This window comes from Hyperolius riggenbachi, chromosome 6, assembly GCF_040937935.1.
Source record: "Hyperolius riggenbachi isolate aHypRig1 chromosome 6, aHypRig1.pri, whole genome shotgun sequence".
Lineage (NCBI taxonomy): Eukaryota > Metazoa > Chordata > Amphibia > Anura > Hyperoliidae > Hyperolius > Hyperolius riggenbachi.
The window spans coordinates 387,585,036-387,608,633 of NC_090651.1; the positions used below are offsets into that span (position 1 = coordinate 387,585,036).

At 40.4% G+C, this 23,598-nt stretch overlaps 1 protein-coding gene across 3 annotated transcripts in view; it reads left to right on the forward strand.

The window, feature by feature from the left end:
* The window catches only part of LOC137523126 (lymphocyte antigen 6 complex locus protein G6d-like), a 53,530-nt gene that overhangs the window by 27,294 nt on the left and 2,638 nt on the right, over positions 1-23,598 (forward strand). The window contains exons 2-6 of one of the 3 annotated variants that reach the window (XM_068243358.1): positions 518-559; positions 644-767; positions 12,189-12,314; positions 16,872-17,018; positions 22,459-22,608. In XM_068243358.1, coding sequence (XP_068099459.1) covers positions 719-767; positions 12,189-12,314; positions 16,872-17,018; positions 22,459-22,608 — 472 coding nt within the window. In that variant the 5' untranslated portion in view covers positions 518-559; positions 644-718. Of the gene's footprint in view, positions 1-437; positions 560-643; positions 768-12,188; positions 12,315-16,871; positions 17,019-22,458; positions 22,609-23,598 lie in introns of those variants that run through there. The other 2 variants (XM_068243357.1, XM_068243359.1) reach the window with 2 other exon arrangements.

Genomic DNA, 23,598 nt, shown 5'->3' on the forward strand with positions numbered 1-23,598 from the left:
ATTCCTTGCTCATCAAGGAATCTCTAGCTGCAGACCAATCCTCACTACATCTCTCCAATCAGTGTTCCCTGCCCCTCAGGTGTCCACTGGCTGCAGTACAGTCTGATTCCCTGCCTCTCAGGGAATCCTTGGCTGCAGTAGTGTCTGTATCTCCCGCTTCTCGGGACATAACATCTCCGATTACTGTTGCACAAAACACTATACTACATTGGGTGTCCTGTGTCTAGCTATACTATTATTATTGGTGATTCTGCAGATCATCACATAATCAGGTATAGCATCTGTATTATTGGTGATACTGCAGATCACACATAATCAGAAAAATATTTGTTGCTGACACCAATCGTTACAGTGCCCCTGTAATTGAGTAATCTTTGAAATAGGGGGATTGACAAATTTCATGGACCATATCCGGACTTTTATTACAAACCAAGATGTGATCATTTTCTTGGAAGATGTTCTTAGATGTCAGGAGTTTTCCAAATCCTTTAATATTTTCATCCAAGGATGTTCTCAGTTTACAGATCTTCATGTCCTGGAGTGATCTGTTCCTCAAAATGTAAGTAAGAGATTATGTCTTGGTACAGACGTGGCATTTTAAAAAGTATAAATATCAGCTTTGCTTCAATAAATTATCTCACAGATCAGGGAACTGAGACAAGAAGACCTGCCTATCATCTGAACCACCAATTGAAGCAGAAATCTGCGATCCAGAGCCATGAATTCCATCCTTGCCTTCCTGATCCTCTGCACTGTCCACACTGCAGGTGAGAGAAACAATATAGAAAACTATGCATCACCCTATTATGCCTTCTACAAATTGACAATTGTTGCTAAATTGTTGGATAAATCAAGACATTTTACTTGTTAATTTCTTAGTGGAAAACATGATGTAGTTTTTATTTTTCAAGGTACATACAGTATTATATTCATTGCTGTTACAACAATGTAGCAACCTGTCAGAAACGTTAACTATACCCTTATTACCGTAACTCTAAAACTGACTTTCCTTCCAATATTCCTCTTAAAACTAACTTTCAGTTTTCCTTACAGTGATTCTGTAAAGCTCAATTTTGCTAACACTTTTGCTAACACTACCCCCAAATCTCTAAATCCCAAATTTGCTGTTTCTAGTTTCTGTGCTAGCATCAGTATTCTTTCATATTGAGACCGGATGTATGTCCTGTTATCCTCTACATATGGCATGTAATATAGTAGTAATAGAGTAATGTCACATTGGTTTTCCAGGTCTTTTATGCGGTTTCCCATTTCCTGTAATCGTGCAGAGATGTCGTTCACTGCTTCTTTCAGTTCAATAAAAAAAAAAGATATATTTTTTATTTTATTTTTATTTTAAATTTCTGCAGAAATTGACATTTCCGACCATCCCTAATGCAAATATATTTGCTCCTTCCTCCCAGGAGCCACCCTGAGTGATTGTATGTTTTTCATCACAGTCCATTTAGTTATGCAGGAGTCAGATTTGTGTCTTTCTTTCTTTTTCTTTCCTTTTGTCCTTCCTTCTTTCTGTATTCTATTTCTTCCCTACTTGCGTATGTATATGTACACCGCCTGTGAGTAGAGATGGCCCGAACCTCTGATTTTCGTGCAAACTCTCACGAACCGCAATAGACTTCAATGGGGATGCGAACTTTGAAAAATAGAAAAAATTATGCTGGCCACAAAAGTGATGGAAAAGATGTATCAAGGGGTCTAACACCTGGAGGGGGGCATGGCGGAGTGGGATACATGCCAAAAGTCCCGGGGAAAAATCTGGATTTGATGCACAGCAGCGTTTTAAGGACAGAAATCACATTGAATGCTAAATTGCAGGCCTAAAGTGCTTTAAAACATCTTGCATGTGTATACATCAATCAGGGAGTGTAATTAGAGTACTGCTTCACACTGACACACCAAACTCACTGTGTAACGCACCGCAAACAGCTGTTTGTGTAGTGACGGCCATGCTGGACTGGTGCGCAACATGGCGAGAGTGAAGGCCGTGGCGGTTTTTAAGCCCATATGGTCGCCGGGCTGTGGTAGCTCAATGATAGAACAACAGTGACTGTCCAGCTGATCAAATGTGGTCTGTCCACAATGAAGCAACGACCTTATTATCTTCTTGTATGTAGGTAGGCATAGGTAGGTGCCCCAGTATAGGTAGGTAGGCAAAGGTAGTTGTCCTGGGTATAGGTAAATAGGCATAGGCAGGTGTCCCAGTATAGGTAGATAGGCATAGGTAGGTAGGTGCCCCAGTAGTTAGCTAGGCATAGGTAGGAGTCCCAGTATAGGTAGGTGCCCCAGTAGTTAGCTAGGCATAGGTATGAGTCCTAGTATAGGTAGGTAGGCATAGGTAGGTGCCCCAGTAGTTAGCTAGGCATAGGTAAGAGTCCCAGTTTAGGTAGGTAGGCATAGGTAGGTTTCCCACTATAGGTAGGTAGGCATAGGTAGGTGGCCCAGTATAGGTAGGTAGGCATAGGTAGGTCCCCTAGTATAGGTAGGCATAGGTAGGTGTCCCCGTATAGGTAAGTAGGTGCCCCAGTAGTTAGGTAGGCATAGGTAGGTGTCCCAGTATACATAGTTAGGCAGGGCCTGGCTGGCACAGTAATAGCAATTACCAAGGTCCAGCTGCAACAGATAGTGTCAGTGGGCAACAAAAAAAAAACCACATCAGGAGAACATTAGCTCTCAAAAGAGCTGTTGAGGGGTGCTATTTTAGCAATAAAAATCAGCCAGGAGCAAGCTAACAAGCCTACAAGAGCCTAACTAATCTTTCCCTATGAGAGTCTGCAGCAGCTGTCCCTTCACTAATTACTGCCGGTGCATGAGTGAGTGTAATGGCCGGCGCTGCCTGCCTTATATAAGGGAGTGAGTGGCTCCAGGAAAGCGTGTAGCCTAATTGGCTACAATGTGCCTGCTGACTGTGATGTAGAGGGTCAAAGTTGACCCTAATGGCGCACTATGGGGGCGAATCGAAGTTCCGGAAAAGTTCGCATTACATGGCGAACGCGAACCACCCAAAGTTCTCCTGGTGAACCATTCGGGTCATCTCTACCTGTGAGCTGGGCGCAGGGTAGTGATGATCGTAATCAGCAAAAATACGATTTCGATAATTTTCACGTACATTTTCATAATTACGCCTATACGTAATTACGATTTTCAAACTAAATTGATTTCGTAGTCATTCGTCATTTCGCCAAAAAATGTGCGTAGTATTGCGAAATTTTTGTGTAATTTTGTGCCGACTTTGGAAGTTAATAGCAAAGCCCCCATACAAGCTACTGACACCAAGATTGCGACCTATATTAAAGCGGTTTAACACCCAGCATTACAACTTTGCTTTAAAAGATTGCTTACAGCTTACAAACTATTATGCCAGATTTTTTTTTAAGCAGAAATTCACTGAATGGGTTAAACATGACATTTTAGTGTTGGATTTAACTAGGAATCCGCATCCGTTCTTATCTGTAGTTACAAAATGTATCTTTATTTGATATACAAATAGACCTTTGAAAAGCCTGCCGGGGAAGCCCTCTTTGTTCTCTCAGAGCAGTATTTGTTTGTTACATTGTAGATAGATACATTTGTAACTAAACAAGCAAGCACGGAGGAGCATTTCTAGCTAAATGCAGCACTAAAATGTCATGTTTAATCCATTCAGTGAATTTCTGCTAAAAAAAAAAATCTGGCATAATAGTTTATAAGCTGTAAGCAATCTTTTAAAGCAAAGTTGAAATGCTGGGTGTTAGACCACTTTAAAGGGAATAGTGGGTACAAGTGAAAAAAATAATTGTCCAAAAAGACCATATAGTTTTGGAGAAAATCGATTGAAAAAATGCAAAGAAAAATGTTTTTTAAACTTGGAAAAATGAGTTTAAAAAACATTTTTCTTTGCATTTTTAAAATCGATTTTCTCAAAAACTACAATGACTTTTTGAGAAATTTGACTTGTACCCACCATTCTCCTTAACAAATGTACCCATTTTTTTTATTTACTTTAATTTTTGTTGAATATTTTAAATCAGTTACATTATAAAACAGAATAGAAGAAAAGGAATCTAAATAATATGATAAGGTCATGGTAAACAGCTTAAATGAGGAGAGGCTCTAGTTACATATAGACCGGTATCAATACATAATAAGCTGTCAATGACAAAACAATTCAACCATCTATAAAACGCTGACCTTTAGTAAATGGATAGAAAGACGAAAGAGAGGGGACTGGGGGAACAAAGGGGGGGGGGGGTAACAGGAAATGAAGGTGACGGGGAATAGGGAAGGAAATCAAAACTGGATTCCATAGATAGTTGCAATAATGATAATAAAGAATTAAAGAATCTCTAAAGATAAACATTGTTTGATAACACCATTGGTTTACCGATTTTAGTCATATTTGTAGGACAAAATCCTAGTGCACACGTCATATTAGTTGTATTCAGGGCTAATATATAGTAGAAATGTAAATTGCATAGTCTTCAGAACTGGTTTGATATATTAATTAATAAATAACAATGATTTAGATTAGACTATACAGTAAAAGATCCAGAATCTTTGAGTAGGTGTATTGAATTATAATGAGTTATGTTTGAGTTATGAAGAATTACATTTGAGTTTGGATATAGGGCACTTACTGGACTTCTATCCCCGTTTTATGCCAGAGATTTCCAATCGATATCGAATAAGGTCTCAGGAGATTGAATTTGAGGTGGACGATCATTAATCCTTAGGTTGTTTTTTAGTAAAATGTTCTGATCGACCAAAGATTGCAATTGAACAAGGAATGGAATGTCTACTGTCACCCAATTAGATAAGATGAGTGATCTAGCCGCACATAAAATACGTGTGACTTGTAATTTTCTATTTAATGTGATTTTATTCATGTCCAAATGAAGAAGAGCCATTTCAGATTTTAAGTTGAATTGTATTTTTAAAATTTTATTTAGGATAGAATTTATGGACGACCAAAAGGGTTGAGTCAGTGGGCATTCCAATAATATGTGTAGTATAGTGCCAATCTCCTGACACCCTCTCCAACATAGAGCTGAGTGATCAGATGAGAAGGTAGCTAGCCTTCTAGGGGTATAGTGGCATTTGAATAACATTTTGTAGAGTGTTTCTTTATGTTGCAAACAATATTTGTGTAGTGAGGAAGATGTGGATATAAATTGGGAGATAGAGATTTCAGACCCAAAATCTGATGCCCAGGCTTTTAGATATTTTTCCAAAGGTTATTGGTTGATATTTTGACACATTCGTACCAGCTGGTTATTGGTTGATATTTTGACACATTCGTACCAGCTGGTTATTGGTTGATATTTTGACACATTCGTACCAGCTGGTTATTGGTTGATATTTTGACACATTCGTACCAGCTGGGTATTCCACCTTTTAATTGAATTGAAGTATTAAAAAAGGGAAAAATCTGCTTAGGGAGTTCTGGTATCCATAATCGGGTAGATAGAACCAGGTGGCTTATTTGGTTGTAGGTGAATTGTTGTTGAATGGGAAGATCAAATTCTTCCTGCAAATGAGAGAAGCTTTTGAGGGCATTATTGTGAAATAAGTTATTAATAAAAGAAATACCTTTTATTTTCCAAGGTTGAATATTAATATTGGGTATCCAGATAGTCATAATTGTAATTGGTATTTTAGGGGTAAAGGTCTCTGTTAATAGGTTATTTTTAATATTTTTCATGAATTGACTCCAAGATGATAGAGTCGCCTGAATTGTGGGTAGAGATGTTTTTGTAGATTTGTTCAGTATTATTGAGTTAGCTATGAAGAGTTTAGGGGACATCTGGGAGATCTCTTTTTCTATTTGGACCCATAGTTTGTCACTTCTATCTTTCCATCATTCCATTGACATGTTACGGATAGAGACGTGATAGTACGATTTAATACATGGAAGACCTAGGCCTCCTTTGTTTTTAACCCAGGTTAGGGTGTTATATGCAGTTCTGTGTTTTTTACCTTTCCAAATGAAATCAGCTATGGATTTTTGTAATTGGGTGAAAAATGTATTATTTATTGGAATATGGACTGTTCTCAATATACATAGTATTTTGGGGGAATGTAATCATTTTGAATGAAGCAATTCTACCAAGCCAGGAAGTTTCGTTCTTGGTCATTGCATCTAACCCTGTCTCTGTCTGATTTTAATAGGGGTAAATCATTTGTTTTGTATACTTTATCTGTTGATCTGGGGATTTTAATACCTAGATATGGAATGGTGGAAGTAGCCCATTGGAAGGGAAGTTTGCTGGAAATTTCTGCTTTGAGTTTTTTTGGTACATTAATGTCTAGTAATAGTGATTTGTGTTCATTAACTTTATAATAGGAAACAGAGGAACATTCTTGGAGGGATGCATATACCTGTCATACAGTGTCACGGCGCCAGGATTTATACTGTCTCAAGTAGTCAAGCAATCCACTTTTATTCCACCTCCAGAGATGTACTCAAATCTGCATACTTCCTGTGTGACTTGTTTCACCGGAAACAGAAAAGCAGAAAAAAAGTCTCTCTCAGTGGGTAAAAGTAATACTTTAATTTCCCATACAAGGCACATAAAAATCGGAGTATAAGTTCACTTACATCAAGAGGGTCCTATGCCAATATAGGACCCCCTCTGGACATAGCACTTCCCACCCTTGTGGTACTCTGAACATAGAAAATCGATCGCTGGTGCCCAGCCCGCTCTCGTCCCGACTAGTTTCGGCCTTCCGCCGTCATCAGGGGATACGAGAGCGAGCAGGCTAAGGCACATATATACAGTTATGAGCATAATTACCTGTAGCATGACAAGCCGCTGTCACCGCACGGAGCGCTTGGACGCACTAAAGACCACTTCCGGTCGGCGGCCATATTACATCCGGTGGCGTCAGTGGAACGCGTATGCGTTCCACCCATGTAAACAGAAGAGCGAACGCGGAAGTAACGTCGCATATACATGCCGGCGCTAACTATGCGATCGCATGCGGATGGCAGCGGCATAGTGGCCATGCTACTGAAGTTTTTTTTTTTTTTTTTTTATTGTTAAAACCTATTGCTGTAAAACATTACAACTTAAAAAACATTTTTAAAACAGCAAAATACAAATAGAAAGCAAAGTGTCCGTATGCAGCTGAGGCTAAAGCGCCATCTACTGTCCAAATCATATATTGCACCTATCCCAAAAACCTTTACATAACCTCATATCTAAAATCCAAATTGTTCTTAGTTACAGATACAAGGGCATTGCAGCACTAATTATTATAAAAACATTATTGCACCCTACCCTACCGTCCCTACCAACATATGGATTAATTTATAAAACACAGTACCCATAAAAATAGGAATAACTATAAATGTACATATAAAAATCCTACCTTTAAGGTTTCATAACGCATATACCTGTTGAAGTGAGGTAAGTGGATTAGAAAGAAATAATATTATATCATCCGCAAACAAGCCTATGGTGTGTGTTTTATCAGCTATTGATATACCAGATATAGATTGAATTAATCTGATGGAGACAGATAATGTTTCTATGAATAGGGTGAATAGGACAGGGCTTAGTGGACAACCCTGCCGGGTACCATTTGTTATGTATAATTTGTCAAAGTAGAAGCCTGCGCCATTTACAATTGCTGAAGGATTACTATATAAGGCCAATGCAGCTCTTTGGAAATTGCCCTCTTTTCCATATGCTGAAAGCACCTTTTGGAGAAAGCCCCAATGAACTCTGTTGAAGGCCTTCTCCGCATCCAAGGCTAGGAGCACAGAAGGCGCTCGACAGAGCTCAGCAGCCCTAAGAACATTGATTGCTCTACGTGTGCCGTCTGGGGTTGCCTTCCCCTTGTAAAGCCCACTTGTTCAGGAGACACCACAGATGGAAGAGTGTCCAATAAACAGTTTGCTAGAAGTTTGGCAAAGATTTGTGTGCCTGTATTGAGCAGAGAGATGGGGCATAAGTCGGCTGGACAATCAGTGGGCTTACCTGGTTTGGGAATAACTGTGATCACAGCTTGTGTGAATTCCTCAGGGATTTCTCCTTTGACTATGAAGTCATTGAAGAGGTTTGACAAGTGTGGGGCTAATGAAGTTTGAAATATCTTATAATATTAATTTGAGAACCTATCTATTCCAGGTGATTTGTTTTAAAGATGTTATTACTTTTATTACTTCTAGGGGAGTTATTTCTGTATTTAAGTCTTTCTTTTCTTGGGGGAAAATTTTAGGGAGGGGAAGTTTTTTGAGGAAGGCAGTCATATTTTCTTCATTGGTTTGTGGAGTTAATGGGTCTTATTTCAGGTTATAAACTTGTAGTAGTCTTTAAAAGCATTAGCAATTTTTGGGGGATGATAGATTGTTTCTTTGGTAAAAGGGTGAATTCGTTTTTCAATTTTTGCTCTAGCTTGTTTCTGTCTGTACAGTCTGGCTAATTCCTGCTTTATTGTATTGTGAGTAACAATTTAGTTTCAATCTTTTGATATGTTTATAATAGTCAGAGATGAGTTCATATCTTAATTCTTGCTGTAGTACAAATAGCTCTTTATCAAGGGTAGGTGAGAATTTTAGTTTGTTTATCGCCTCAATGGTTCTGATTTTTATTAAGGAGGGAATCTAATTTAATGGTCTTCTCTTTTTTTTCAATAGCGGATAATTTAATTAGGTGACCTCTAATGACAGCTTTGTGGGCCCCCCATCTGATGGTCTCGCCAACTTTCCCCTCTCCATTCAGCTCAAAATAGTCAGTGATATTTTTGCGGATATATGTAATGTTTTCTTTTGAGTTTTGACGATAAAAGAGAGGAGTTGAGTCTCCATGGAGCTCTGTCTGGTAAAAATGTTGCACTTGATATAGTGATAGAGATAGATGCATGGTCTGACCATGAAATTGAGTTAGTTTTTGCCTCAAGCACTGGTTATAAGTTTTGTCTATCTGTAAAAAGCATGTCTATTCTGGAGTACATCTTATGGACTCTAGAAAGAAAAGTATAATCTCGTTGTTAAGGACCTCCAAGGATCAAACAAATCCTCTGTTATTAGTGTTTTATATAGGGAAACTGATCTTTTGGAACCACCATGAGAGGTATCTATTTTGGGGTTATTGCAGGCGTTAATGTCACGCATCAAAATCAATGCTCCTTTTCTTAGTTGACTAATTTGTTCCATTAGTGTCTTTATAAAAGAGCATTGTCCTGTATTGGGAGCCTATAGACCTACGAGTGTAAAGTTTGCGTTCAGAAACATAGACTATATCAGCTTTGTTGTGTGAAGCATCCTTCCATAGTTGGTGCCTCTTAAAGGGAGAGTTTAGGCCATGGGCATTAATTGAGAAGAACTTCAAGCTCGTGTTATTCCTGTCGAGAGCATTGCAGTGAAGAATCCAGTGATTCTTGGTACTGAAGCTCTTGTTTGCCCTTTAAACCAAAAGTTAGGTGAAATTATTGGGTGCAAAATGCATTTTAGCACAGAATTCCAGGGAGTGAAAATAACATACACGCTATCTATGAAACATATAATAGACAAAACAAATTTCAAGAACATATCTGAAAAGGATGGATTAACAAATACATCCTTCGGGGCAAGTAATATCAAGCTACGGTAAATGCTTGTATATATACAACACTTAAAGAGAACCTGTACTGAGTAAAATTATTTAAAATAAACATATGAGGTAACTTCAAATGAAGATTACATAGTTACCTTGCCATCAGTTCCTCTCAGAAGCTCATCATTTTCTTCTTACAGTGATCCCTTCCAGTTCTGACAACATTTTGTCAGAACTGAAATATATCAGTTGCTGTCAGTTATATATCAGTTGCTGTCAGTTACAGCTGAGAGGAGAACTGATGTGTCCATGTTTCCCTATGGCTCAAGTGGGCGATGTTACAGTTTAACAATGTGCTAACCAGGGAGCTGTTATGGGGTAATGGCCATTTTCAAAATGGAGGACGGAGAATTCCATTGATCACAGTGGACAAACAGGACGTAGGAGAGGAAAAATAGATTGAGAAGTAGACTACACAGGAGGTAAGTATGACTTGTGTATGTTTATTTTGTCTTTTAATTTTCAGTTTAGGTTTTCTTTAAGATCAGAGAGAATATTATCAAAAGTAACAAAAAAACAGTAAGTACAGCTGAAGTTGTTTGTGCAAAGTGCCGTTCCAGAGGGAGCTTAGGAGCGGTGTTTAGGCGGTCTTTCTCCTTTAAGTCTGGGCACGGAATTTTTCAGGAATTTCAAGAGGCAGATTCCTTCAATTTCCTTCTTCTATATTGGCAAGGATGGTGGTTTTCCCTAAATGTGACACAATGAGCTTTGCAGGAAAGCCCCATTTATATTTGATGTCTCTCAAGCTTTTAGTAATATTGTTCAGAGCTTTGCGGGCTTGCAATGTAGCTTGTGAAAGGTCGGCAAAGAGCTGAATGTTATTATAAGGTTCCGGCAGCGAGCCATTTTTCTTAGTGTATCTTAAAAGGTCCTCTTTGGTATGATAGAATTGAAAGTTCATAATGACATCTCTGGGGATTGCATCCGAGATAAATTTAGGTTTTGGGAGACAGTGTATTGTTTCTATAGACAGTTCTATGTCAGACAGGTGCGGCAATACTTGTTTCAATAGCTTTGTGACAAAAGGTTTAAGCTCTGCTTGTGCAACAGAATCAGGTATGCCTCTTAGTTTTAAGTTGTTCCTTCAATTTCGATCTTCTAGATCACTGTTTTTGCTTTTAACCCAAGCTAGTTCAGCTGCTTATGAATCGAGGGTGTCTATCATCTTATTGAAGCCCACAATTAGGGCTGCAGCTCTTTCCTCAGTTGTGGCCACTCTGCTGCCTAGATCATCGATCTGATTTTGCAAGTTATTGCTAATTGTATGAAAGTCCTCTACTAGCGTATGTCTTAAAGACAATAGCATGTCTTTCATGGCTGCCTGCGATATCATAGCACTTGATCGGAGACCGGGAAGAGTTCTATTGATTCTCTCTGGAGGAGGACTCCCTGTGTGTGTATGCGGCCTACCTTATCCGGGGTCTCTGAGAGTCTCTGATGTGCTTTGACCGGGCTTCGAGAGGCAGGAGATGCGGAGTCCGATGAGGACAGATCATCCTGTTCTTGGTTGTTAGAGGATGCTTGATCTATAAAGCGATCTGCAGATGGCAGTGGGTCCGCTTTTTCTCCATGTCACCGTCTTTGGTAAGCAGCGCGCTGCCTGTGCCATCTTGCTTTCTAGCCATGGGTGCCCACTGGCCTTTCGGAGGAAAGAGCTTTGTTAATTTTTGGAGTTTAGGATATAGTTTCTTCCGTTTTCGGGAGGCATCAGTCTCCATAGCTGGATCCTCCATTTCTCTATCGGTAGCTTCCTCGGAAAGCACTGATTTGAGCTGCTTTGTTAAGCTGTGCAGGAGAGCTCCGTTAGCAAGCGTCCATTCAGCTTGCGCCAGACACGCCCCCCCATATGTACCAATTTTGGTAGCAACAGCATGTATGGGAGCTTTGCTATTAACTGCCAAAGTCGGCAAAAAAATTCGCGAAATTACATGAAAAGTTATGCGAAATTATGAAATACTACTATTACATATGAAATCAATTATGATTTTCCCTAAAATTTCGCATTACGAGTAAGATGCGAAAATGCGAATTTCAATGCAAAATTTTGGCCCATCACTGGCACAGGTTGACCTGAAGGAAGGCCCTCCCTGCTGCCGCCCAAATCCCTGGCAATGTAAAATACTATTTCTCCTCCGAGTCATTGCAACTTGATGGAGATGTAATTAGGGGCCTGCAATTGCCGGAACCCCAAATTATCCTTATGCGCCCTTATGTGGTGATGCGGCAGCACCTAGTTTTGCTTCTCGCCACTGAGCGCCATGCAACAAAACTACCTGCTTCGCCTTCCTTCCCTCCCAAGCTCCCACTCCACTTTCTTTCTTTTTCTTTCTTAATTCTCTTTCTTTCTTAAATTATTCTCTTTTTTTTTTTTTTTTTTGTACGACTGAAGGTGATGGCAGCTCTTCCAAACAGACGCTGCACCTGAATTGACGACCTGCACAAGTATGCAGAGCTCGAAGGTTATCTCTGTAGGTTTCATTTCATTTGCAGCCCGTGAGCTTTGCACATCGCTTGCTGTGCTCCTTATATTATTTATCTTATTATGTGTTTTATTTATCTTATAATATCTATATATTATTGTACATTTGTTTTTAGTGCTGGGTGAACACTACAAGTGTAATTCATGCCACGGCCGGGACTCTGAGAACTGCGAAGGCGAAGAGATTTTATGCCCAGAGGGCAGCGCCTGTATGACCGTCTCTGAGGAAATTAATATTTTAGGTATGTCAATTAAACCCTAATGCGGTAGCAGGTGGACTTACCTACTGGCCTCTTATATCTTTACCATATCCTTTCATTTGGTTTACACTCATAAAGTGGACTGGAATATCCTATCGGCCATATGTGACTTTTTAATTGTTGTGTATTTCTAACCATGAGCACCCTTAAAGTGAACCAGAGAGGAAGAACCCTCATGTATTTTATCATATATAGCAGTGGGGACATCAGAGAAAACACCTACCCTGCTCTCTGTTTCATTCTTCACTGTTCAGCTTGCTTGTTTTCAGCACTGATAAAATCCCCGACTGAGCACTCAGTCTGGCTTTGCTATAATGACTCAGCTATAATGATTCCTGAGCAGAGCCACAAGGGGGCAGGCTTGGGCTTGAAAAGACATGAGAGAAGACAGACTCAGCTATTATGATTCCTGAGCAAAGCCAGACTGAATGCTCAGTGGGGGATTTTATCAGGGCTGATAACAAGCAGGCTGACTGAGCAGTGAAGAATGAAACAGAGAGTAGGGTAGGTGTTTTCTCTAATGTTCCCACTGATATATATACTGTATATGGTAAAATACATGATGGTGCTTCGTCTCTGGTTCACTTTAAAGAGGAATTGTAGCCAAGCATTGAAATTCATCCCAATCAGTAGCTGATACCCCCTTTCCCATGAGAAATCTATTCCTTTTCTCAAACAGATCATCAGGGGGTCTGTACGGCTGATATTCTAATGAAACTCTTCCCACAGTGTGATGTCAGCACCTAGGTGCTGACATCACACTGTGGGAGCCTTGTTGCATTGTGGGAAATAACAGCTGTTTCCAACTGCCAAAAAGCAGCATCTCCTTCCACTGACATCACCTGCCAGCAATAATAATGTCACCAGGTGATAAATGTCAGCATGTAAATCAGGGAGAGGAAAGATATTACAATGGGCAAACACTGACTAAATCATTTACATATAATTATTGTAAAAATGAAGCACTTTTTTCATCTTTTTTTCATTACATTATTTTCACTGCAGTTCCTTTTTAAATGTACATTGCATATTTCCACATCTGTGCCCTGAAGACATAATCAGGCTTGTTTTTTTGTCCTTGGTGCATTTTCCTGACATTGAATTGAAAATGTTCCAAAATGTAGGCAAAGAAAGTACCGTCAAAAATGATTCAAGGTATTTTCTTGCTTGCTGGTGGCTTAAAGAGAATCTGTAACATAAAAAGTTCCCCTGGGGGGTAATCACCTCGGGTGGGAGAAGCCTCTGGATCCTATCGGGGCTTCCCCCATCCTCCTCCGGAACCAGAAAAGGGAAATACTGCACAACCTGACAAATTGTCGGCTGTACATTCCATGGACTGCAGCGCGACCACCGTGGGATGGAGGAGGAGGGGGAAAGCTTTGATTGGATCCAGGCTTCCCCCTACCGAGCTGAGTACCCCAAGGGGAACTTTTTTTTTTATTACAGAGTCTCTTTAAACAACATTTTATTGAAAATGTCACCTAGAAGAAAACGAAGGAGAAACAGTGAATTGAATAAGTGCCCATGAGATGTAATTAAACGGAGAATGACCATTGGCAGACAAGGGGCATTCCAAGGTTATTATGCGAGAAACCATAAATGAGGGTGATTTAGTGCATAAACCATGAGCAAAGTAATTTTAACATTTAAAATGAAACTACAGTCTGGTATAATCTACAATTAAAATAAATAAAGAAATCATCTTCCAAGTTATAACTAATTTAACAGTTATAGCAAATGTCATGAAATCTACACAAAAAGCTTAACTCTACCCTTGCTCACAATCAGTTAATGTGGAAAGCAACACATTACAAAGCACAGGTCATATTTCAAACTTTGCAGCTCAATCTGTAAGCACTCCACTGCTATTTTTGAAATTTGTTTTTCTTTGTAGGTAGCACAAAGAATGTCTCTGATGTTTTTATCTCCTACATTCAGAGATAAGCGAACACTCTGCTACCTGGAGAGTTCTATGATGCTGCTCAGTTCTGCCCAACTTAGTGACGGATGAGGCTTTATGAGAAAATACAATAAAACTGTTAACCTGTTCACATGCTTTTCATAAAAACTAAAATGTGTTTGTGCAATAGTGTGAATAGTGTGAATATTGGAGAATGGGGGACATTAGTACTGTGATACAAAAAGGGAACACTGAGAGCACAATATACGGTAATAAGTAGTGGCAGTAGGTGGATATATAAAAGAGCGAGTATGATTATACTCACAAACCAGGGTTACCTCTCAGGCAACCACTCCATAGGCAGGTGGGGAGATTAGACCTGACCCCACTTAGGATTAAGAAATCACTCTCCATAGATCAGAAAAAGGGGTACCACCTCTCCACCAAGAGAGGACTCAATGTTGATAAAAAACAGGGTACGTCAGAGGGCAATACAAAAGCTTGGCAGATGAGCTTTTTGTCCCTAGGGTTATACGGTGGACAAGGGGGCATGATTTGCGGGTGGAGCAAAAAGGTTTTTGCCATCTATTTAGAAAGTGGTCCTTTACAGTGAGAGTGGTTAAAATCTGGAACATCTTACCTCAGGAATGGTTAATTTGCATATATTCAGCAGTGGTGTACTGGGAGACATCTCCAGCTCACTCCAACCTGAATTATCGCAAATTCTTTCTGTTTTAGGAAAGCAAACTTTTGTTTTTCTTAACATCTTAGTAAGGGGGCTTTTAGGACCATTGTAGTCCCTTACACACCCCAATGAGTTCTGGGTCACCATGAGTTTGCTGGTTAGTCTGTGCCTCTCGGTGTTACAAGCCCTACTCCATAGAGCCAAATTAATCCATGCCATGCACTGATGAGGATCAATTAATCCAAAACAGTCTGTATGCATGTTGGATTATTATGGCTCTGTACATATTAACAAGCTGACACATCATTGCATTCCAGCGGTTCTGGAGGTGTGTTTAGCTTCTAAGGGTATAATGGTTAATCTGCATATATTCAGCAGTGGTGCCTGGGAGACATCTCAAGCTCACTCCAACCTGAATTATCGCAAATTCTTTCTGTTTTAGGAAAGCAAACTTTTGTTTTTCTTAACATCTTAGTGAGGGGGCTTTTAGGACCATTGTAGTCCCTTACACACCCCAATGAGTTCTGGGTCACCATGAGCTTGCTGGTTAATCTGAGCCCAGTGGCGTAGCTAAGGAGCTGTGGGCCCCGATGCAAGTTTTATAATGGGGCCCCCCCAAGCACTCTATACATAACAATTGATACGGCGCACCAAAACCTGCCAATGGCAACTACAGTGTCAGAGGTGCAAGAAGGGGATGGGGAGAAGTTTGTTAATGATTAATACCATTCAAAGTATCTATAGAAGTGATTATTATGAGCACAGGACCAATAGAGAGCTAATACTGTAGCTGAGGGAGGGCCCTTCGGGGCCCCTCTGGCCCAAGGGCCCCAATGTGGTCGCAACCTCTGCAACCCCTATTGCTACGCCCCTTTCTGTGCCTCTCGGATTTACAAGCCCTACTCCATAGAGCCAAATTAATCCATGCCATGCACTGATGAGGATCAAACAATCCAAAACAGTCTGTATGCATGTTGGATTATTATGGCTCTGTACATATTAACAAGCTGACACATCATTGCATTCCAGCGGTTCTGGAGGTGTGTTTAGCTTCTAAGGGTACAATGGTTAATTTGCATATATTCAGCAGTGATGCACTGGGAGACATCTCAAGCTCACTCCAACCTGAATTATCGCAAATTCTTTCTGTTTTAGGAAAGCAAACTTTTGTTTTTCTTAACATCTTAGTAAGGGGGCTTTTAGGACCATTGTAGTCCCTTACACACTCCAATGAGTTCTGGGTCACCATGAGCTTGCTGGTTAGTCTGTGCCTCAGGAAGTAGTTATGGCAAACTCTATATCTGCATTTAAAGATGGCTTGGATGCTTTCCTTGCATTGAAGGGCATCCACGGCTATATTTTTTAGGTAATTCCTGGAAGAGTTGATCCAGGCATTTATCTGACTGCCATCTGGAGTCGGGAAGGAATTTTTCCCTTTTAAGGCTAATTGGCCCATGCCTTGTAAGGTTTTTTTTTTGCCTTCCCCTGGATCAACTGGGTTATGTGCAAGTTCAGGATGTTACCTCCTTCAATTAGACACAAGATTCTGTTAATGTTATTCAACAAAAAGAACATTTTATTTACATACTTTAAAACGCAGTGAATGCATTTCGCAGGATTGACACCGCTTCATCAGGCAATTCGTCAGAGCATATAACAAATGCTGGTCCAGATCAAAGCCAAGTGCCTCTGGCTATACTAAAAGACCCTGATCAATTATGCAATGTACTGTATGGCATTTGCATGCCAGATTTTATAATTTCATTATTTACACTCAGAATGAACAGTGTACACTTTTACGCATTGTCTATATAGTAAAATAGCTGCAGTGTGTTAGTGGTGCTTGTATGGAAATGTTACCTGTAAAATGTTTCACTGCTATGGAAGTCTTTCCTTTCAGGAAGCACTTTAATAATCAATTTCAATTTATCTTGTTTATTTATTTTCTTTACAGGTTATACGTTTCACTCTATTTTTAAGCGCTGCGCACTGAACCTGCCTTGTAATAAACTTTCTAGAACATTTGTTTCATCTGATAATTACATGTTACTTTCCACGGAATGTTGTGAAGGAGATCTGTGTAACTCTGGCGGCTTCAACAGTAAGTTCTGGGAAAAGCAAACCTACAATATTATTTTCCTCAGCTATATCCAGGATCGTTGTTGCTGTTGTTCTTATTCAAATGCAGTGTCTTAGTTATGTCACATTCATTTCCATGACGGACACCTGGCCTATCTTTATCCTATTTCCAGGCTTGCCATGTGTCTCCTCTCTTCCACATTGACCTTTGCAACTCTTTTAAAACCACTTCCTACCAGAGGACATGAAAATAAGTCACTGCACTCTCCTCTCTACAACATCCTAGATAGCACTGTTTATTGACATCTGAGCTAATCAAAAGACTACAGAATTGAAAAGGAATGGCAGCGAACCCCCCTCCTTCCCCGGGGAATTTAACACAGGACTAGAGAATAATCATGTGTAAAATAAACATTGCAGGAGAAGAGAGAGGCAGCAGTGAGTAAAGTATAGCGTCTGATACATGATGAACAATAATATACAGTTTTAATAAACAGTAGAGATAGACAAATAAAATGTATGAGTTTAATATACAACAGAACTGTTTACATTAAAGCTATAATGGAGTGAAATGGATAAGTAGTGCATTTTTTCTTCCTCCCTCCCCCCCCCCCTTATTTTTCCTTTAAAATGCATAAAAAATAAGGTAGTTACTAAAAAATATTAATACCAACAAAAAGTGCAATGAATAAAAAAAATATATATATTTCATTTAGATGTAATAAGTAGTGTTAAAGTTATTGTCAAAGAAATCAGAGGTGCGCTGAACTGTGAAAACAACCTCAGTATTAACCACTTCTTGTGCAGTAAATCTATGTCCTGGGAAACTTCATCTGAAGTCCCAGTGATGTCTATTGTCTATTGTGGGAAATGGGCGCCGCATGTCCCTGTGCTCACTCCCGTGCATGTTCTGGCTGCTGATTGTTAGAGTGGTGATTAATGAATGGAAACACAGTTCCCATTCATTGATCTAAGTCCCCGTGTCAATGATCACCAGCAGCAATGAGATGCCTGCGGTCACTGTAAGAACAAAAGTAACACTTCCACACATTACTTCCTGTTAGAGCACTAATAGTATGCGCAGGAAGATAATGCACAAAGACATCTTGTGGCCAAATAGTAAAATTACACATACATACATTTTTCTTTTAATAAATAGATATACACTTTCATTTAAAATTAACCCCTTACCTCATACACTCTCCCATAGTTACCCAAATAAATCTTCTGCATAAAAAAAAATACATATAGATGATATTTAAAAAAAAAATACATAAACAGTTATCTTAGGGACTGAACTTTTTTAATAGGTATGTGAAGTGGTTATTTTACTGTTATTTTTTTTTAATTATGGGCTTGCAATTAGTGATGGATGCAAAACTGAAAAAAATGTACCTTTATTTCCAAATAAAATATTGGCGCCATACATTGTACTAGGGAAATGTTTTAAACGTTGCATTAACCCTGGACAAATGGAAAAATAAAATGTGTGGGTTTTATCCACAGTAGAATGTTTTATTTTAAAACTATAATGGCCGAAAACTGAGAAATATTTTTTTTCGGATTATTCTCATTAAAATGCGTTTAGAATAAAGTAATTCTTAGCATAATGTACCACCCAAAGAAAGGCTAATTGGTGGCGAAAAAAACAAGATATAGATCATTTAATTGTGATAAGTAGTGATAAAGTTATTGGCAAAATAAAGAAAGGAGTGCTGAAAGGTTCAAATTGCTTTGGCCCTAAAGGGGAAAAACACCTCAGCGGTCAACTAATTGATAATGACCATGATTAGATAAATTTCAAGGACAGAGAGGAGACAGGTAAGTAGGAGGAAATGAACGAAATTTGAGTGTCAGAACATAATAAAATAACTTTGCCTGTAACTCTGCACTGTTATTTTCTCCCCATGTCCAAAGCTTCTTCAAGACCAGGACTTGCTACTTCCACCTGCACACTGTTTCCAAAACATGTCCTTTCTGTTCAGGTTTTCGGTCTCTTTTATCCCCCTATACATTCCGAGTGGTTTGGGTCACCCTGAGCTGCTTGGTTACTCTGTTGTACTGGTCCAAGCCTTATCTCATACAGCCATATCAATCCCTGCCATGTACTGATGAGGACCAAAAGTCCAAAAAAGGCTGTCTACATGTGGGGTTGGTGTGGCTGTATAATATTCAAAGCTATAGGCTTGCTATACACTAGCGGTTCTGGATGCTTGTCTCGCATATAGGGGCATAAAGAGATGATTTGCATATTCAGTAGTAGTGCATTGTGGGTGACCACAGATGTTCACTTATAGCTGAATTATTGCAAGTTTTCTTGTTTTAAGAAGACAAATTTCACCAAGCATTGCTTTTTAGTAGGAGGGCTCTTTGGTCCCTTTTATCCCCCTATACATTCCTAGTAGTTTGGGTCACCCTGAGCTGCTTGGTTACTCTTTTCTGTTCAGGGTACATGCTTTGCTCACATTTTCTCTAGTCTGGACTACTGCAAAGTCCTTTCCAACTTCCAGTAACAATATAATGCTGGCCGCAAGGTCGGGGCCAGCTTGCTGGCACTGGGGACTTGTCCTCTGGGGATTTCGGTCCCTGACCCAGCTCCCTCTTGGGGGAGCCACCCAGACCATGTGGGCGGCCACATGGCCAGAGGCCCTGTGGGTAACCACAGGGCAAGTTGGGGTCCTCCAATCCTTCGGGTGTTGGAGGACCCACAAGCCCCCTGCGCCAAAGGCCTGGGGCTGCTCACGCACGTTTTTGTAGGGTGTTTATGCACTTACACTTTTTTCGTGCATGGATATAAAGCCTTGCTTACTCCGGGCTCCTGTTGTGCACAACTGGAGCCAAGAACGGTAAAAAATAAAAAAAACAATGTTCAATAAGCACAGCTAAAGTAGCCTTTCATTAATAAGGTACAGTAATTAAATTCAGCATGAAATATTGGATAATGTGGAATTCAATAAGTGTGCTTCAGTAAGACAATATTGACTGCTTGATATATAGATATAGCTATTCCGTGGAAATCTTATTTAGTGCAACTCTAAAAATCGTGGAGTGGAGGAGCACTGAGTAAAAGGAGGAATCCCTGCGTGCCCAAGCCAAAGGTCTCAGTACCAATGAGGCCCATACAGCATGCATACAAAAAGGGCTGGCACCATAGAATAAAAATAAGCTCTTTATTGAAATGCCATTAAAATGACATCATAGTAAAATAAAATAGGCTTTGGCCGTGACAGCCCTGCCTCTAGGCTGAGTGGCTTGAGAAAGAGCTATCGAAACAGCGGACTGTCGCTGCCAAAGCCTATTTTTTTTTTTTTATTATTATGTCATTTTAAAGAGAATCAGTACTCTAAAATTCTTACAATAAAAAGCATACCATTCTCTTCATTATGTTCTCCTGGGCCCCTCTGTGCTGTTTCTGCGACTCTCTGCTGCAATCCTGGCTTGTAATTGCCAGTTTTAGGCAGTGTTTACAAACAAAAAACATGGCTTCTAAACACTCTGTGAACAGCTTACTGTGTGACTCATGCAGTGCTTGGAGAGGGTGTGTAAAGCTTCTGCCAATGACAAGCAGTGCTGCACATTCCACACATTCCAGCCTCAGCCCGACAGACACAACAGAGGAAAGGAGATAAGATTTATTACAGAGACAGTGCAACTAGGAAAGGCTGCAGTAAGACAGACCACATTAGAACAGGTATAGGAACTTATAGGATAGAAGAAATAAGGCTCAAAATTTTGTTACAGAGTCTCTTTAATGGCATTTCAATAACGAGCTTATTTTTATTCTGTGGTGCCAGCCCTTTTTGTATACTTAGTGCAACTCTGTAATTTTAACCAAACACAGAACTCGGAAGCAATAGACCAATCAGAGAACGCAAAATTTTAATTGTAGACTGATTTTCTGTTTTACCGATTTCTGCTTTCCGTTTTGCGATTTCTGCTTTCCGTTTTTCCGATTTCTGTTTTTTTTTTCCGTTTTTTTTTTTCATTTTTCTTGCATCTTCTGATGTAGTGTTGATCGAACAGTGTTCGACACTGTTCGTTATTCCCCGAATAATGCGGTGTTCGGGTTCGGCTCGAACCTATCCGAGGACCTCTTGGTGCTTGGCCGCGCTGTTCGGGGCCCCTAGCTGGAGAGGTAGTGGGCAGGAAGGGGGTATTGGGCCTAGCGGCGGGGAGGGGAGACGGACCCTCCCCTCCCTCACCTGGATCCCCTGACCTCCGCTCCCATCCAGCTTTAAAAAGTTAAGTAGCATCAGCTACTATTAAGAGGTAACGGGCAGGGATCACTCACCTCTTCCAGTGCCAGTGTGCATTCCACTGATGTCACTTCCTGCAACATCGCCCAATGTATTGTAAGTGGACGGCGTTGCAGGAAGTGACGTCAGTGAAGCGCACGCTGGAACCGGAAGAGGTGAGTGATCCTCGCCCGTTACCTCTTAATAGTAGCGGATGCTACTTAACTTTTTAAAGCTGGAGGGGAGCGGAGGTTGGGGGACCCAGGTGAGGGAGGGGAGGGTCCATCCCCCCTCCCCACCACTAGGCCCAATACCCCCTTCCTGCCCGCTATCCCTCCAGCTCTGCAGCGCCCCACGGCTCGGGTCCCCATAGACTTCAATAGGGTTCGGTGTTCGGCCGAATATACCGAACATATGGACGATGTTCGGCCGAGCTGACCCGAACCTGAACATCTGGGTGTTTGATCAACACAATTCTGATGCAAAAAAAAAAAAAAATTACTAGTAATAAAATACTCCTTGGAAATCAGAAAAATGGAAAATCAGAAAGCGGGAAAACTGAAAATGGGAAAATGGATTTTCTGCAGAATCGGTATTGGGCATTTCTGACATCCCTATGTTTATGTGCATGAAAACATACATTCAGTGTAAACCCGCCCCTTGATGAACATGGGCGGTCAAGTCTAATGCATTTAGCTGAACAGGAAATAATGCAGACAGCCACATACAGTAGAATGGGCCCCCATCAGCCGCCATCATGCCCCCCTTGTGCTCACCAAAAAATCTGAGGCTGGAGCCGCCACTGTCTGACTAATTCATACAGTTCAGTTTCAGTTGATAGATTGGAAGCCATGCTATAGTCGAGATCATTGCCGTTTCTCTTGTTTTCTATGTGTGGATTCATATTGACGTTGCACAGTTAGGACCAGATGCAATTCACTGTTTCTCCTGAGTTTTCTCCTAGGAGATAATATTTCATCTTCAATTTAAATGACCTTTTTAGCATTGTGTAATGGAAAAAGTATCTAAAAGTAGGTGAAAATATACTGTCAAAATTATTTTGAGTATTTGCTTGCTGGTGGTGAAAAAAGATTTTTTTTTTACAAGTTGTATAAATATCACCTGGGAGAAAACTTAGGTGAAAAAGTGAATTGCATATGGGCCTTCGAGTGGTGAGACAAATATGTGTTCTATGTTTCCATGTATTAATCTTGTGTATTTTTGCAGTGCCATATGACAACAGTGAACATCTGGGTCCCGAGTGTCCAGCTTGCTTTGAAATAAACACATTAGGTGGATGTGAGGCCGATATCGCAACAATCTGTCCAGGAACTGATGACAAGTGCTTAAATCTTGTAGGAACTGTTTTAAAGCCTGGTAAGGGATCTTCATATTTTTCAATTACTTATATAGTGTCATTATTACCAGGGGTGCCTCTAGCCATTTTGTCACTCCAGGCGAGAAACCTGTGGCGCCCCGCCCCAATGGCGCCCCCCATGAAAATAATCTTAATGCGGCAGTGTTTCACCAGGAAATAATTTTACTGCGGTAGCGTTTCACCGGAAATTACACTTATTGCAAAAGCGTTACACTAGAAAATACATTTAACAAAGAAAATACATGTAAGGAAGAAGGCACACAGGGGGACATAGGGATGCACAGGGGGACAGAAGGAGGCACTCAGGGGGACAGAAGGAGGCACTAAGTGGGGCAGGAGGCGGCACAATGGGGACAGACTGAGACACAAAGGGGGACAAAAGTATGCACAGGAGGAAAGAAGGAGGCACAGGGGAACTGAAGGAGGCACATAGGGGAACTGAAGGAGGCACACAGGGGACAGAAGGAGGCACAAAGGGGACAGAAGGAGGCACAATGGGGGAGAGAAAAAAAGCACGGACGCAGGGACACAGGGACACGGGAGGATGCAGAGGTGCAGGGGCTTTATTATATGTGATGCTATCCAACCTCCCTGGTCGCTGGTTTTTGGCAGTTGGATGGAGCAACTGCCATTACGAAGTGCTTTTAAAATTCACAAAACCCTGAGAATCCCCTATGAGGAGATGGGATAGACCAAAAACTCAGATTTCTCATACCTACTGTAAGAAACATCAACATAGGAGAAAACTAATTTATGGCACATTTTACTCTAGAAGAAACATACTTCTTATCTGTTTGTGTTAACATACGTTGTAAATGTTAAGATTTGACCGTGTATAAAATGTTTATGCAGATCTTGTTATATATCAAAGTGTACCACTGAAAAATCTCATTTTACCAAGTTCAAAACACATCGGGCTTGATTCACAAAGCGGTGCTAAACAGTTGGAACGTGAAGTGCCGGTCGCGGACTTTTGCGCGCGCAAAGTG